The 16,625-nt window shown below is 46.4% G+C and overlaps 1 protein-coding gene across 1 annotated transcript in view; it reads left to right on the top strand.

The window, feature by feature from the left end:
* Pmp70 (ATP binding cassette subfamily D member Pmp70) overlaps positions 1-16,625 on the top strand; it is a 60,081-nt gene that overhangs the window by 42,990 nt on the left and 466 nt on the right. The window contains exons 3-9 of the mRNA XM_065218993.1: positions 2,239-2,429; positions 2,500-2,597; positions 2,667-2,917; positions 2,980-3,059; positions 15,775-15,907; positions 15,968-16,065; positions 16,131-16,616. Coding sequence (XP_065075065.1) covers positions 2,239-2,429; positions 2,500-2,597; positions 2,667-2,917; positions 2,980-3,059; positions 15,775-15,907; positions 15,968-16,065; positions 16,131-16,616 — 1,337 coding nt within the window. The remainder of the gene's footprint in view (positions 1-2,238; positions 2,430-2,499; positions 2,598-2,666; positions 2,918-2,979; positions 3,060-15,774; positions 15,908-15,967; positions 16,066-16,130; positions 16,617-16,625) is intronic.

The following is a 16,625-nucleotide window of genomic DNA, read 5'->3' as shown; positions in this document are numbered from 1 at the left end:
TACCTTTCTCAAATTTTGATATTTTGTTTATCGAGTATTGCTTAATTTTTGCTGAAAATGTCAGATTGCGATTTTTTGCGCTTTGGGAGATATTAAAATTCAAATATTGTTGTTTTTTTCGGTTTTTCAACAATATCTTTAAAATTTAAAGCCTAAATCAGTATTTTTCTGCACAAAAGTTATTTATTTAATGCATTTGTGTAAGAGAAAAATATAAAACTATAATATGGTTGTCAGCAAAAAAACCGAAACTGAAAGAAAAAAGCATATTTTCGACATTTTTTTCTTTAATTCCATATAACTCGAAACCAGTAGGCTGTGGAAATTTTACGTCTTTAAAAGAGTTGTTTATTTTGTCAAGGCAAACAACTTTACCGAAGACATCAAGTCTCCAAATCGTCAGAGAAAGAAGTTAGATTGTGGTGCCATCTTTGCGGAAGAATTTTGAACTATTTGTTTATGTCAATAGATGGTTCTTATTATGATGAGAAACTTTGCCCAAGGTACCAAGTCGCGGAAATTCTTCGTTGCGGAGTTATTAATTTTGCTCCGCTAGATTGCATTTCTGGCCCAGTGTGCAATCTCTACCATTTATGCTCTACTTTCTTTTGTTAATATCTCGTTGTTGTGTCGCTTCTCTAAAATTACTCGAACTGTTAACATACTCAGCCATACAGACCCGACAATAAACCGATAAATTTGGAATACTTAATCAGTAACCAATATTTTAGAAGTGTTCATGCTAAAAAGTTACAGCTCTTTGATCTTTTTGGAGAGTGCCAAAAATAGCAACTTATGCATGGATTGGTAGTAGATGCTTAGCAATTCGAGCAAGCAAACTTTCAACAAAAAAGCAAGACCAGCAAACCGCAGAAATAAACCATCTATGTATAGCCGTCGTGAACATCAACGACCTTGTAACTTTCCAAAATAGCATCACCTTTGATCACCTGTTGTATGATCATTAGAGTGGTTCCAAATATCGATTTTGCTCCACCAAGCTTAATCGATTTCAAATCCTGGTCCAGCTAAATCTCCCAAAATTTGAGCTCATTTGGAAGCGAACTCATACTGATGATATTTTTCTGACATGCTCCATAACCTGCTCAGCACTAGACAACACTGGTGTGCGTGGTGCGAAGAATAGTGCTAACATCCAGGCTACTACGCCATACGTGCAAGATGCAGTGTTGCCCTGAAACCAGTCGATTAATCATATCAGAAAGCTATCGACTTCTCGGCTTCGAAATCAATTAATAACTATTTACCTTGAAGTCTAATAAGATCAAATTTTACATATGAGCAGAAAGCAAACTTTTCTCTAAACTATTATTGTGGCGAAGTGCTAGGACGTTGAGACCAAAAAGTTCACTTTTCCCATGGTAATTATAAACTTCAAATGGCCAATGGAGTATGCGTTCGCATCCAAAAAAAATCCCAAATTTTGGGTGAATGATCAGGACCTGATTTAGAATCGATTGAGCTTGGGTGGAGCAAAATCGATATTTTGAACCACCCTAATGATCATTCTTGTGTGCATCGACGGGCTGTTCCATCGCGCTCTGATGCCCTTGATCCATTGCGACAGTTCCGAAACTCGTTTTGAAGCTCGCTATCTAAAAGCAGACTGTAGTGTATCGCATTAAGCACCTACCTGCTACATAAGATTTGTTACGTAAACAGACGTTTTACCGGTGTGCACCAGCAGCGTGAGAGGAGATGGTTTGCAAATGCAGGACTAGGCTAACTTGCTCGGTTGATCGACCGGTTCAAGAGAAACCTGAGACGCTTACCTACATGGTGATTGGCAGTTGATTGAAAAGCACTATCGATACCTAAATGAAAAACATATTCGCGAATCAATGTTTCTCTTGTTTGCTGAGGAAATGGATGACTTCACACTTGGCTGCATGTTTTTGTGCGCTCTTTATTGATGTTTTCTTTTATACCAACTCTTGAATTTCAAATAGCATTCAAGGTCACTTGTGTGGCTATGGGTTCAAGATCATGCTTACATTTCGGTAATTGCCGGTACCAGGCATATCTTCATGACTGTGGATAATTAATTCGAAAGTGTGGCGTACGGTTGAATTTGAGTGTTACATCAGAAATGGTCGTGGAAACTTTGAAGGTTCTCGGCTGTAAATAAGTTAATAGTGTGACGTAAATGTAGTTCCAAATTAATTTCATCTGTGAAGTTCTATTAGTTTATGAAGATTGTTTTTTGTTACTCTCCAGAAATAATCATTCCGAAGACATGGAGCAAAGAGAATGGTCTTCTGCTGGTGATAGCAGCCTCGCTGATCGCTCGGTCAATCAGCGACATCTGGATGATCCAGAATGCGACATCCATCGAAAGCACCATCATCACGATGAACAAGAGTCAATTCCACACGGCGTTAATCAAGTACCTCTCGGCGCTACCGGCTGTATGTTCATATTCTCGTATTCATTTGTTTTGTGATATTAAAAAAATCTTTGTTCCATCCTCTTTTGTAGATTGCAGTAGTGAACAACGTACTGAAATGGAGTATTGGAGAGCTGAAGCTTAGATTTAGGACTAATATGTCACAATATTTATACGCAGAGTACCTGAAGTAAGTTTCAAGCATACATTTAAATTCCTGACAGTTTTATGAGAAGAAAATCATCCGTCTCATTCACAGGGGATTCACCTACTACAAAATGTCCAACCTAGACAATCGAATAGCGAACGCTGATCAGCTGCTGACGACCGATATTGACAAATTTTGCGAAAGTGTCACCGATCTTTATTCCAATATTTGCAAACCGCTGTTGGACATTGTGATATACGTGTACCGGTTGACGACGAATCTGGGCGGAACGACACCCGGCATTTTGTTGTTGTATCTGTTCTTCTCCGGCGTGTTCCTGACGAACTTGAGGAAACCGACGGGTATGTTTAGCGATTGCTTTAGATTGGTTAGCTTTGCTGAGGAATTGTAAATTTATTTCTAGGTCGGCTTACGGTTATGGAGCAGAAATTGGAAGGCGAGTTCCGATACGTCAACAGCAGGCTTATTACGAATTCGGAGGAGGTAAGTGCGAAATAAAATGTTTTTTTACTTTAAATGATCTTTATTTCATGAATTTGTGTGGTTTACATGTATAACTTATCAAGTGACACAGATGCGTCTTTTCAACTTTAGTTCTTTTGAATTTCAATTATTATTAACTACAGTTCCTAGTCCTATCAGGCCTGTTTTGGATAATGACCACCTTTTTGGGGAGTTGGTTTGTTTTGAATTGAAAAAGGAAACTACTTATTACTACTATTTACAACAACAACTAACCTACAACTACTATCTACAAATTGCTTTTCAAAGCATGTTCTGATAAAATACAGTTTTTGTGCAAATTTAGTGTTAATTTAGTTAATTCTGGAATCTATTTTGGAAATGCCTGTCTCTTCGTGTAAATTTGTTATTCTAGTGTCGAAAGGACGATCAAGTACCATCCTCAGCACTCTATTCTGAGCGACCTGGATTTTGTTCCTGTCTTTGCACATGATTCCCACACCGGAGCTGCGTAGAGGGTCGCAGGTGCTATGATTTGTTTGTAGACAGCCAGTTTGTTCACCCTTGAGAGGCGGGATCTGCGGCAAATCAGCGGATACAGACACCTAACCAAGGCAGAACACTTGACTACTGTTTTCTCTACATGCGAACGGAAGAGGAGCTTTTCATCGAACAACATCCCGAGATAGGTTACTTCGGCAGACCACTCAACCCTTGTGCCATCCATGATTACAGTACAAGATGGAGCCGGCTTCAGTTTTGGCGATTGGCGATGGAGGAACATGATCACTTGTGTTTTGGAGTGATTGATTTTGATTTTCCACATGGTGGCATAATCAGCAAAGGCGTTAAGGCATTTTTGAAGTTTGTTCGTTATTTCGCGAGGCATCCTTCCTTTAACGGCTATTGCGGTATCATCTGCGAACAGGAAAAACACGCAACCGTCTCCGAGGGGAGGAATGTCGGAAGTGTAAATGCTGTAAAGCAAGGGGCCCAGGAGACTGCCTTGCGGGACTCCTGCTGGAATGGAAAACGTGTCTGAAAGACAACCATTCAACGATACCTTAAACGATCTTTGCTGAAGGTAGTTACGGGTGATTTCAACCAGATGTAAAGGAAAGTTGAAGTTACAAAGCTTGTACACAAGTCCGTCATGCCAAACATTGTCAAACGCCTTTTCAACGTCTAATAAGGCCATGACTGTGGACTTGGATACAGCTTTGTTACTTCGGATGTTATTCATCACCCGTACTAGCTAACAGAGGGTGGAGTGCCCCTTTCTGAATCCAAAATGTTCCGAAAGGAGAATGTTGTTTACCTCGACAAACTTGAGCAAATGATTGAGAATGAGTTTCTCGAATATTTTTTTCAGCGTTGAAAGGAGGCTGATTGGTCTGTAGCTTGAAGACAATGTTGGATCCTTACCGGGCTTGCGGATTGGTATGATTTTTGCTACTTTCCAGATGCTTGGAAAGTAGTGCAGTTCCAAGCATCTGTTGAAGATAGCGGTTAGGAGAGACTGCACTTTCATGCTGAGTCTCTTCAAGATCAAGTTGAATATACCGTCAAACCCGGGAGCCTTCATGTTCTTGGTGCATTTCAGCGCTGAGAAAATCTGTTGTACTGTAATCATATCCGCCGGAGGCATCTAGGTTTTGAACGCATTGTGCAACCTGATCTTCGAGCGGACTTTGGATATTCTAGCCAAGCAAATGCGATGAAGCGACATGCTCACCGATCGCATTTGCTTTCTCCTGTGGGGTGATTAAAAGCCGATCGTCATAATTTTTGACTCTGAGAGGTGGAATGGGTTTGGGATGAGTTTTCAGGACCTTGGCTACCTTCACGCCCAAAACTTTCATTTCGGAGTGAGTCCATTCTGGAAGCAATCTGCCTGTTCAGATCGGCCAGTTCACGTTTTTTGCCCAGATCTCCAGTCCTCTGAAACTGGCGTCTACTAACATTTCTCAGGCGAATCAAGAGTTGGGTGTGGGAATCAATGGCAATAAACTTACCCATCACAGAAACTCGTCAGACGCACGCCTCGTCAGCTTGGTGGAGTCCCTCCAACGCTCGGTCGATGTCCTCCATGGTGTCAAGCGGCGGGTTGTCGATGATGTGCCTGTCTACCACGCGTCCAAACTGGGCCCAGTTTACACGGTGGTAGTCCTTGTGCAGACTTGGAGCAGGGGCCACGTTGTAGCCCAGTTCAGCTACCACCGGTTGGTGGTCGGAGCTGAGTTCGTTCAAGGCTACCGGCTTGGACAAGCTGGTATTTGTCAGGAACAGGTCTAGCGTCGATGGGTTGCCCGCCGGTGAGATGAATGTTGGCTCATTCGAAAACGAAACGGAGTGATGGTGGACAGGTCCTTCTTGAATTTAACCGCTAATCCACTGCTGGCGGCACACTGTCGAGGGCAGTAGACGGCGATGAACTGGACGTATACAGTCGACGACTCCACCTCCACACCAATGCGGATGTGGGACAGAGTGTGATATTTTATTCCTTTCTTGACGACGACCACAACACCCCCCCCCCTCCCCTGGAGCTGGTGCGATCAAGCCGAATAATGTTGTAGTCAGGGTACCAGAAGCTGTCGCCAGACTTTAGTTGGGTCTCGGTTAGAAGGCCCACTTCGATGCTGTGCTTGCGGAGGAAGTCGGCAAGCTCAATCTCTTTTGCTCTTACAGAGCAAGCATTCCAGGTGACGATAGTTAGCGGTTTAGACGCCATACTGGATGATGAAATTACCGAGCACTTGGATCTGTTCGGGCTTATTGCGGCACTTACGGAAGAGCACCGGACATGTTGACGAAAATTTCCATCAGTTCATTCGCCGAGAACAGATCGGGGTTGTTGTTTTGTGCTGTTGGCTGTATCCAGAATCCAGGGGGATGGAGAGCTTTGGTCAGCAGAATCACCGGAAGTTGCTTGCGCGGGATGCAGCCGCGAATTCGCTTGCCTTTGCTGAGGAGCACGAAGAGGCGGGAAATCCTCCGTCCGAAATGCCGGGACTTTGTCCTTCTTGCGTCCGCTTGGATGTTAGTTGCCGCCTATTTTCGGATGCGTTTGAAGTCCTCGCGTTTGGAGCACTGTCGGTCGGAATCTTGATGTGCACCACCACAGTTGGCGCATTTTAACGCCACGGCTCCAGGGCAGTCAGGGCGGCAGTCAGAAGTGGCGTGTTCGTGAGTGCAGTTGCTGCAGCGTGGCTTGATGTTGCAGTTGCGGGTACCGTCTCCAAAATTGAGGCACCTCTGGCACTGCGTTACGTCACGATGGCCTTTCTGGAAGTGCATCAGGAAAAGACAATCCGGGTACGTCTTCACGTTTTCGTCTCTCCTTGTCATTTGGAAGACAGCAGTTGGGGCTAGCTTTTACCGGTTCTTGATTTCAGCTTCGACCATCTTGGGGTCGAATTTTGGTACCGGGAATGTCGTGCGTGAAGAATTCTGCCTTGGTGCCGAGCTTAAACTCAGCTGCAACGCCCAGCGATGAGAGATCGCCAATCGGCGTGTTGAGTGGCACTTGCTTCATCACCAGTGGAGGAAGCTTCATTTTTGCTGCACTCGGGTTGGCAGCAGTTTCGTTGTCGACGGCGTCGCCGAAATCACCAATGACGCTGACGTTAACGATTTTAAATTGGCTCACTACTTGACTAGCCTATTGGTCCCAAGCAAATCGATTAATGTACCCCATTCTAGTCAAAATTCTAGTACTACACTATGTTTGTTTTGATTCGCTATGAAAGTTTGACAGATAAAATGAGGGGTTCGTGGATTTTCCCGAGGGGGGCCACTCTATCTACGATGCAGGAAAAATTGTGTTTTGCTGTGGTTAGCTGCACGCACACTGAGTAGATAGAAAGAAGATTGATGACGATTCTGAAGATTTCCTGCAAAAAGATGATGTGCGATGCAAGTAAATGCGAGAAATGATTGAAGATTTTTCGAAGATTGATTCGCTAGTGTGATTTTTGTTGAGCATCTAGAATTGAGATTTAGATGTGTCGCCCCCCTCGGATTTTCCTATGTTTCGAGGGGTGCATCGATTAGCTTGGGACCGAAGATAGTACCAGAGCTGAGCCAAAAAGTTGAGCACGTTTCTTCGGGACCTACTAGTCTTAGAGTTACCTCTATGATTATACCATTTCAGGACGGATTTTGCATAGTGACAAGAAGTCACTCTGAAGTTTATACTTCATTGCTTTATTGGATCTCCGCTCAACCACTCATAAAGTTTTGAGCTTCTTTAGATACTTTTACCCACTGTTTCTTAAAAGTCAGCTCGTTATCAAAGTCTGGCCTTCAGGATGACCCAAAACTTCTCAATCGGTCAAAGTTCCGGCAAGTTTGGTGACATTTTCACTTGAAATTCTGCCAGCGTAAACATTACACTATTAGCTAGTTTCAGTCAAATTTAATCAGTTTTTACCCACACACTAAAAAGTTACAAACTAATCAATGTGTCTCACTTTTTTCGAGTACAGTCTTTGAGGGTCAACTTTTCTGAAGACACAAGGCTTCGATAATGAATCCCTGATGACTTGCAAAGGGCCAACGTGAAAGACTTCCATCCTGGGTGGCTGCTCGCTTTTGCCTTGACCTGAGCCCAGGTCAGATTCCTATCGACTTGCTTAATTTCCTTATTGAGGCTCCGCCGCCATGAGCTCCTGGGTCTGCCTTGCGATGTCCTGCCGGATTCCAATCCAGCGCTTGCTTGCAGATTTCGTTTCCGCCCCGTCGAAGTGTGTGGCCGACCCACCTCCACTTTTGCTCTCGAATTTCTGTTGCTATCGGCTTCTGATGACTTCGACGATGGAGCTCGGCATTCGAGTTGTGAGGCCACCAGGCACGAATTATATACCGCAGGCATCGGTTGATGAAGACCTGCAGCTTTTGAGTGTTCTCCGCTGATACACACCACGTCTCGCTGGCGTATAACAACACAGATTTCACGTTCGAGTTAAACATTCGGATTTTGGTGCGTTGACTTATCTGGTTGGATCTCCATACGTTTCGTAAACTCGCAAAGGCAGCCCTAGCCTTCTTGATTCGTGCACCTATGTCGCTCTTGGTCCCGCCGTCCGACGCCATTTGGCTGCCAAGATATTGGAAACTTTCGACCTTCTCCACTGCTTGCCCCGCTACCGTAAAGTTGGAAGGGTTGCCCGTGTTGATATCCAACGATTCGGTCTTGTTGACGTTGATGGTGAGACAGAGGTCATTGAGCTTACTCTGCATATTAGAGCGCCGTTGTGCTAGTAGAGCAACATCATCAACCAAATCGAAGTCGTTGAGATGCTCCATGGTGATAGGCTGCCAAAGCAGCCCACGGTTCAGTACACGGTCAATTGCACCTACCATGATCTCGTCGATTACGATGAGAAACAGTAGCGGTGGTAGTATACATCATTGTCTCACACCAGCGACTACCCGGATAGGGTCGGACAAGGCTCCGTTATGCAGAACTCTGCACGTGAAAGCCTCATACTGCGCATCGATGAGGTTGACGATTTTATCCGGGACTCCCTTGCGTCTCAGGGCGCCCCACAGATTCTCGTGATTGAGACGGTCGAAAGCTTTTTCGTAGTCAATGAATACCAAATAAAGGGACTCTTGGAATTCATTGACCTGCTCCAGGATGATGCGGAGCGTGATAATATGGTCCACACAAGATCTTCCGGCACGGAATCCTGCCTGCTGCCGCCGGAGAGTCGCGTCGATCTTCTCCTGTATCCGATTCAGGATAACTTTGCACAGAACTTTGAGAACAATATACAGTAACATGATGCCTCGCCAATTGTCGCACGCAGTCAGATCCCCCTTTTTTGGGACCTTCACTAAGATGCCTTGCATCCAGTCGGCCGGAAAAGTCGCGGTGTCCCAGATATTACAGAATAGTTGATGCAACATTTGTGCGGATAGCATGGGGTCAGCTTTGAGCATCTCTGCTGATATGCGATCGACCCCTGGAGCCTTATTAGTTTTCATGCTTCGGATAGCTGGTTCAATCTCCTGCAGTGATGGGGCCTCGGAATTGACGCGAGTGATGCCCTAGGCGGATCATGCCGAGATTTTGATGGCTGGTTGGCCGTCGAAACTTGAAGAAGTTGTTTCAGCGTTTCAGCTGGTCAGTGGGGTCGGTAAGCAATTGTCCAGTCGTGCCCTTCACTGGCATCCTCGGGTTCATCCTTGCTCCACTCAGGCGTTGTGAGATATCGTAGAGGAGGCGTATATCGCCAGTGTTTGCGGCTTTCTCCCCTTCGTCGGTCAGGGAGTTCACCCACGCTCGCTTGTCCCGTCTGCAAGAGCACTTGACTTCCTTCTCTAAAGTCGAGTACCGTTGACGGGCTTCGTTCTTGGCTCCTCTGGTTCTCGCCCGCTCTATCGCGGCTTTTGCTTCTCTATCTTCCGCCAGGTTTCATCTGTGATCCACTCTTTCCTCTGGGTGCGCAGCTCACCCAAGTTGTTCTCGCTTGTTTCTATAAAGGCATTCTTGATGGCCGTCAATTGTTCTTCTACACTGCCACCTTCTGGAATGTCCGCAGCTCGAGTCTCAAGAGATGCGTAGGCGGATTTCGCCGATTAGAAGGTGATGGTCAGACGCGTTGTCGGCGCTGCGTTTATTCCGGACATCAAGAAGGCTCCGTCTCCATTTTCGGCTGATGTAGATGTGGTTGATCTGATTTTCGGTATGTCCATCACGGGACTTTGTGCACTATCCGATGGGGGAAGAGCAAGCCCCCGATCACCATGTCGTTATTGCCACAAAATTCAGCAAACAGCTCACCGTTCTCGCTCATTTCGCCGAGACCATGGCGTCCCATGACACGCTCATAGTCCGTGTTGTCGGAGCCGATCTTTGCATTGAAGTCGCCAGTGTAGATCTTGATGTCACCCTTTGGAACCTTATCCACGACGGCATTCAGTTGACTGTAAAAATTCTCCTTGTCCTGTAGCTCGGCAGCATCGGTTGGCGCATAACATTGGATTATGGTAAGGTTACGAACCCGTGTTCTAAATCTGGCAACGATTATCCTCTCATTAACAGGCTCCCACTTGATGAGCGCAGCACTTGCCTGTACGCTAAGTAGGAGACCAACTCCACGATGGCGGGGAGCGTTTTCACCTCGTGTGATGGCTTCTAACGCTTTTTCCGTCTTCGTCTTCCTCCAAGCGAGCCTGCAACAGCTGGTACTTTTTATCGATGAACTCCTTCTCCAAGAGCATCAAATCGGTTATGGCTTTATCCCTCCTTTCTTTCTCCAGCCGCATCGCCCTTTCCTGCATATCATTATCCTGATATTTCTTTTCCGCTAATAATTTAGCCCGTACTTCCTTTTCTTCGGCTAAACGTTGCATGTTGAGCCTCAACTTGGCTTCTCGTGCACTAGCCGTCGTAGAAGCCGATTCCGACACAGCGGTCGATGTCATACAGAATGTACACAAGTATGTTCTGCTCTAATCGGCAATGCTGTCTCCAACACCAGCACATCTGAAATGGTACCATTGCCTACAACTTTCGCACTCGACCATTCGTCAATTCGCTTCATCCGGCTGATTACAGACTCGACAATGTCTATTTTCCGTCATATCCCCAGCATTACTCATCCTGATAGTGGATGTAGATCCGTACTGACGACAGATGTGAGGTTAGAATTTATATTCTTAAAGTTTGTTACGAGAGCGGAATGTCACACTCTTCAGCATTACCTTCGGGTATGAGTCGTGGCGGGTACAACCTTCCTTCGCAACATTGTCCGGGGATAAGCGTTTCCAGTTATCAAGCTCCAATCTTATCGGTGTCGCAGCAACCCAGCATCCCGGTTCAGCACCCATTCGGTCCAAATTCACAACAACTAGCAGCTCGTCATGTGGTGCCTAAAGAGCTTCCATCGTTCTCCGGAAATCCAGCAGAATGGCCCCTTTTCTGGAGTAGTTTCGACACGTCCACACAGATGTGTGGGTATACTGATGCAGAAAACTTGATGCGGTTACAGCGGAGTTTGAAAGGAGACGCCAGAAAATCCGTTAGCTGTTTTTTGCTGCATCCAGCAAATGTTGCCGAGGTGATGAACACTCTACACTCGCTGTATGGTCGTCCAGATACGATCATCCAAACACTGCTGAACGAAGTACGAGTCACTTCTACGCCGAAGCCGGAAAAGCTGGAAACCCTGATCAATTTTGGACTGGCGGTGAGAAATCTTTGCGTACACCTTGTGAGTACGGGGCAGGAGATGCACTTGGCGAACCCAATTCTATTGCAGGAGCTCGTGGAGAAGCTGCCCGCGAATATCAAACTAGATTGGGCCCTCCACAAGCAACGTGTACTGGTTGCGGATCTACGTGCATTCGCAGAATATATGAATGTGTTGGTCACAGCGGCTAGTAGTGTTACGGCAATTGGTGAATCTAGCTCACAGAAAGCTGATCGGCTAAAAGGAAATATGAAGGCGTTTGTGAACCCCCACTCTACTGAGGTGTCCCGGTCAGAATGGCGGAATAAAGAAGGAACAAGCTCAGGAGTAAGTGCGTCCGGCATCAAAGTGTATCGGCCGTGTGCAGTCTGCAAAATTTCTGGCCACAAGCCGAAGGACTGTGATACGTTTAAGCGAAAAAGTTTATCTGACCGTTGGAAGGTTGCAAATGAAATCAATCTCTGCAAAATATGCTTGTATCCGCATGGGCGATGGCCTTGCAAGGCTCCAGCGTGTGGCGTAAACGGGTGTCAGCAACGTCACCACCGCCTGCTACACCCTGAAGAACCACAGGCAGAAACGACTAGTACCACCACCACTACCACCACGGGAACAGTAGCTGTTCATCGACATTTGCATAGTCAGATACTATTTCGTATAGTTCCGGTGTCGTTGCACGCTAATGGGAAATCAATCCATACCTTTGCATTTCTCGATAGCGGTTCCGACTCTACCTTGGTGGAAAACTCCATCGCGAAGCAGCTAGGAATAGTGGGACAACCGGCACCGTTATGAATACAGTGGACGAACAGAGTAAAGCGAATGGAAGAAGCGTCGCAGCGTGTCGAACTTTACAGCTCTGCGTCGGATTCAACAAAGCGCTTCGCCCTGAATGGTGTACACACCGTAAAAAGTCTGGATTTGCCTCGACAATCTTCTAAGGTTTGAGGACTTCGAACGAGACTTCCCACACCTTCGAGGGCTTCCCGTGAAAAGCTACAACGATGCGTCCCCTGGTATTTTGATCGGTCTAGACAATACCAAGATAAAAACGACTCTGAAGCTGAAGGAAGGTAAATCCGATGAGCCAGTAGCAACGAAAACTCGGATTGGTTGGGTGGTATTCGGACGGAACCGAGGTCCCAACGAAGGTACATCTCGCCGCATTATTCACATGTGTAGCCAACCCTGTGATCAGCTACTTCACGACCTAGTGAAAGATTTTTTTCGGGTCGAAGGCGCGGGAGTATCCTCACCAAACGCTTTGGATTCTGCTGACGACCGACGCGCTCGAAGAATTCTAGAAGCCACTACAGTTCGTACTCCCAGCGGACGGTTCCAGACGGGGCTTTGATGGAAATATGACCAGGTAGAGTTCCCCAACAGCAGACTGATGGCAGAACGGCGGCTGCACTGTCTGGAGAAGCGTTTGCTGAAATCTCCAGAGCTGTATTCTGAGGTCAAGCAGCAGATCGTGGCATATCAAGCGAAAGGCTACGCCCATATAGCAAAGGACAAGGAGCTTGCGGAAACGGATCCGAAGCAAGTGTGGTATTTGCCCTTAGGGGTCGTCGTTAACCCGAAGAAGTCGGGAAAGGTGCGCGTTGTTTGGGATGCAGCTTCGAAGGTTCAAGGTGTGTCCCTCAATTCCGTTCTTTTAAAAGGACCGGATCTGCTTACTCCACTTCCTCTTGCTCTCCGTGTTCACTACAGTTTGTTAAAAATTTGAATGCGGATGAACTGGCAGAGGAATTCCCGAAGGCAGCTGAGGCGGTGAAGGAAAACCACTACGTCGACGATTATTTAGACAGCGTAGATACAGTCGACGAAGCGGTACAGTTGGTGGATGAAGTAAGGACGATTCACGCTAAGGGAGGATTCGAGATTCGACATTGGTTGTCAAATTCGTCGGATCTCATCGATAGAATCGGCGCCTGCAGCGAAGGAATAAGCAAACGTTTCGTGATGGATAAATGTAGCAGTACAGAGCGTGACGAATGTGCAGATCCATGTAGAAGTGGAACAAGTGATTGACTTTAAGCGTTTCTCAAAATGGGAACGGTTATTACGAACGATCGCATTCGTGGGCCGATTTTACAAGAATTGCCTTAGCAAAACTCGGAACGAACCGACTTGTTCTACATCAACGTTAAGTCGCGAGGAGCTGAGGCATGCGGAATTCACTGTTTGGAGACTGGTTCAGCTGAATGCATATCCGGAGGAGTTTACGATGTTGCTGAGAAACCAAAAAAAGCGTCCAGATCATCAGCAAACGATCAAGAAAAGCAGCCGTCTTTATGGAAAATCTCCAGTTATTGGCGAAGGTGGACTGATCCGTATGGAACGACGCATGGGGGAAGCTGATTGGATTTCCGACGACGTTAAATTTCCGGTGATTCTGCCGAAAGCGAACTATGTGACCTTCCTGCTAGCTGACTGGTATCATCGCACATACAGGCATGCCAATGGAGAAACTGTGGTGAACGAGATCGTACAGAAGTATTCCATTTCGGCCTTGAGAGTGCTTGTACGGAACGTAAGCACTCACTGCAATTGGTGTAGAGTCTATAAGACGAAACCTCAAACACCACGGATGGGACCCCTACCTGCTGTACGATTAACCCCTTACGTTCGGCCGTTCTCTTTCGTAGGGTTGGTTTACTTCGGCCCGATTACGGTGAGAATAGGTCGCATTAATGCTAAGCGATGGATAGCACTCTTTACGTGTTTGTCAGTTCGTGCGATCCACCTGGAGGTAGCATCGAGTCTCTCCACCGAGTCCTGCAAGATGGCCATCCGGCGATTCATTGCGCGTAGGGGAGCTCCACTAGAAATATATTCGGACCAAGGAACAAACTTTCAAGGTGCAAGTCGAGAACTTCAGAAAGAGATCTGCGCCATCAACAACTCCCTCGCCGAAACCTTCACCAATGCTAAGACGCAGTGGAAGTTTAACCCTTCATATGCCCCGCACATGGGAGGCGCCTGGTAAAGGCTTGTACGCTCCGTGAAAGTCGCCCTAAGAAATTCACCAGTATGCAGGAATCCTGACCAAGAAACTTTGTAGACGGTGATGGCGGAGACAGAAAGCATGGTGAACACTCGCCCGCTAACGTACATGCCACTGGAGAGTTCGGAGCAGGAAGCGTTGAGTCCAGTTCGATGTATTTCTCTGTTGGTTTCTGTAACAATTGTAAAGGTTTCAGAGACAGTAGGTGGTTGGCCTAAGGTCTCCTATCCGCCGTGATGGGGCTGCCATCTTAGGTGTAGCTTCCGGGGAAGAGCATTTCTTATTCAGCCGCTGAATGCCAGTCAGACGCTGTTTGAGCTGCACCTCCATGGTGAACAGAATCTCGGGTTGGCGAAGCATGCGAACCGTGCTATGGTTACCGCGCCAGTGTTCGCGTCGCACCTCCTTACTCTGCTATTGTCGGATTGACAACATTGCCCAGGCTACGCCAACCAGCTGTGTCCATGTTTCAGCTGGCAGTCTTTTGTGATCATATGACTCGTGGAGCCGTGAGGTAGGAACTTGTGAGGACCGGAGCTAGGTATATCGCTCCTTCCAGATTGTCACTCACCATTTTGTAGCCCAAATCCCTGATGACCTATCAATTAATCCCGCGATTTGGTACATCTCCGACCATTATGCGACGCAGGGATAAAACAATCCTACACAACACGGCCCCACCATAAAATTGTGGAAGACTTACTAGCGATCTGTCGAACCGGACCGGGAGTCAAACCCGCGGCCTCCGGCTTGATACTACCGTACCTTTACTGACTAGGCTATCTGAGACCCCCACGTGTATTTTACAAACTTAGAAACAGTTGAAGCCATGATAATACAGCTTTGTCACTATACAAACATGCTACATGGCTGAATCATGAATTTGAGACATTAGAATACCTATACAGGGTGACTGGTAATTCGTGTTACACCCGAAAGGGGTTGAAGTAGACATCATTTGCAGCAACAACAGTTATTGATCTATTTATTTTACATTGCCGAGCAACACTACCACTTTTTGCTCGGGCTGTCGCGAATATTACCAAAGCCCACCAGGGAGTAAGCATTGCTTGGTTACTATGATCATTATTTGTTTACTAACTACTCTATTCAATTGGCGCCACAGGCTTACTTTCAAATGGATTTGATCAGGTTAACGTTAGATTTAATCTTACATTTAAATGTAACGGTCGTGCATCATTGTTGATTGCTTATGAATACCCGAGCAAAATGAGACACTTTGAATCAGTAGAAAATTAATTTATCAATAACTCGGTAACGGGCTGTTCGTTTCGGGTGTAACACGAATTACCAGTCACCCTGTGCTCACCTTGATTGAAACTGAAATTCATAGTCAATTCATTGCCAATTATTTTGAACGGTACTTTCCGCTTGGACTACTTGGTACTACCGTACTACTAAAACGATCGGAGCCTTGTACTGCACGATCGTTCCGGAATATACCTATGCCAATTTTCCCCATGTTTAAGTTGAAATCGTTTTTCTCCTCTACATCTCTTAGATTGCCTTCTACAAGGGAAACAACCGCGAAAAGCTGACAATTCTGGCGAGCTTCAACAAACTGGTTGCACATATGCGGAAGTTCCTCGAATTCCGCGTCGGAATGGGCATCGTGGACAACATGATTGCTAAATGTGAGTTCTGAGTGTTCTGTTTTAGGGTTGCAGCATCGCATTAAATCGAATTATTTGCAGACATTGCTACCGTGGTTGGATTCTACGCCGTGTCCTTGCCGTTCTTCGAGAAGAATCACCCGCTGTTGACAGGTGACCAAGCCGGCGAGCGGTTAAGCGTAAGTGATGAACTTGCTCTTGTGTAGAGCTTTAGTGTTAGTTAACGTAATTTCATTATTTTCAGAGATACTACACATTCGGGCGTATGTTGGTCAAATTGGCGGAAGCCATCGGACGCCTGGTGCTGGCAGGACGTGAAATGTCCCGTTTGGCTGGTTTCACTGCCCGTATGACCGAGCTGACGGTAGTGTTGAAGGATTTGAATGCCGGTCGGTACGAGCGTACCATGGTTAGCAATTCGAGTGTGGCCGATGCCGAGATAGGGCCGGGCAAGGGCTTGATGAAATTCCAGGATAACATCATCACGTTCGAGCATGTGCCGCTGGTAACTCCGAACGGGGACGTGTTGGTGAAGGATTTGAACTTTGAAGTCAAATCCGGCATGAATGTGTTGGTTTGTGGTCCGAACGGATGTGGCAAGAGCAGTTTGTTCCGCATTCTTGGCGAACTGTGGCCTACGTGGGGCGGAAAGGTGACGAAACCACCGTCCGGAAAGCTGTTCTACATTCCACAGAGACCGTATATGACGTTGGGAACGCTGCGGGATCAGGTTCGATGG

This window comes from Ochlerotatus camptorhynchus, unplaced genomic scaffold (genome assembly GCF_037179485.1).
Source record: "Ochlerotatus camptorhynchus isolate MF236.1 unplaced genomic scaffold, CSIRO-AGI_Acam_v1.1 ptg000096l, whole genome shotgun sequence".
Taxonomy (NCBI): Eukaryota; Metazoa; Arthropoda; class Insecta; order Diptera; family Culicidae; genus Ochlerotatus; species Ochlerotatus camptorhynchus.
This window is presented reverse-complemented; position numbering and strand designations above follow the sequence as displayed.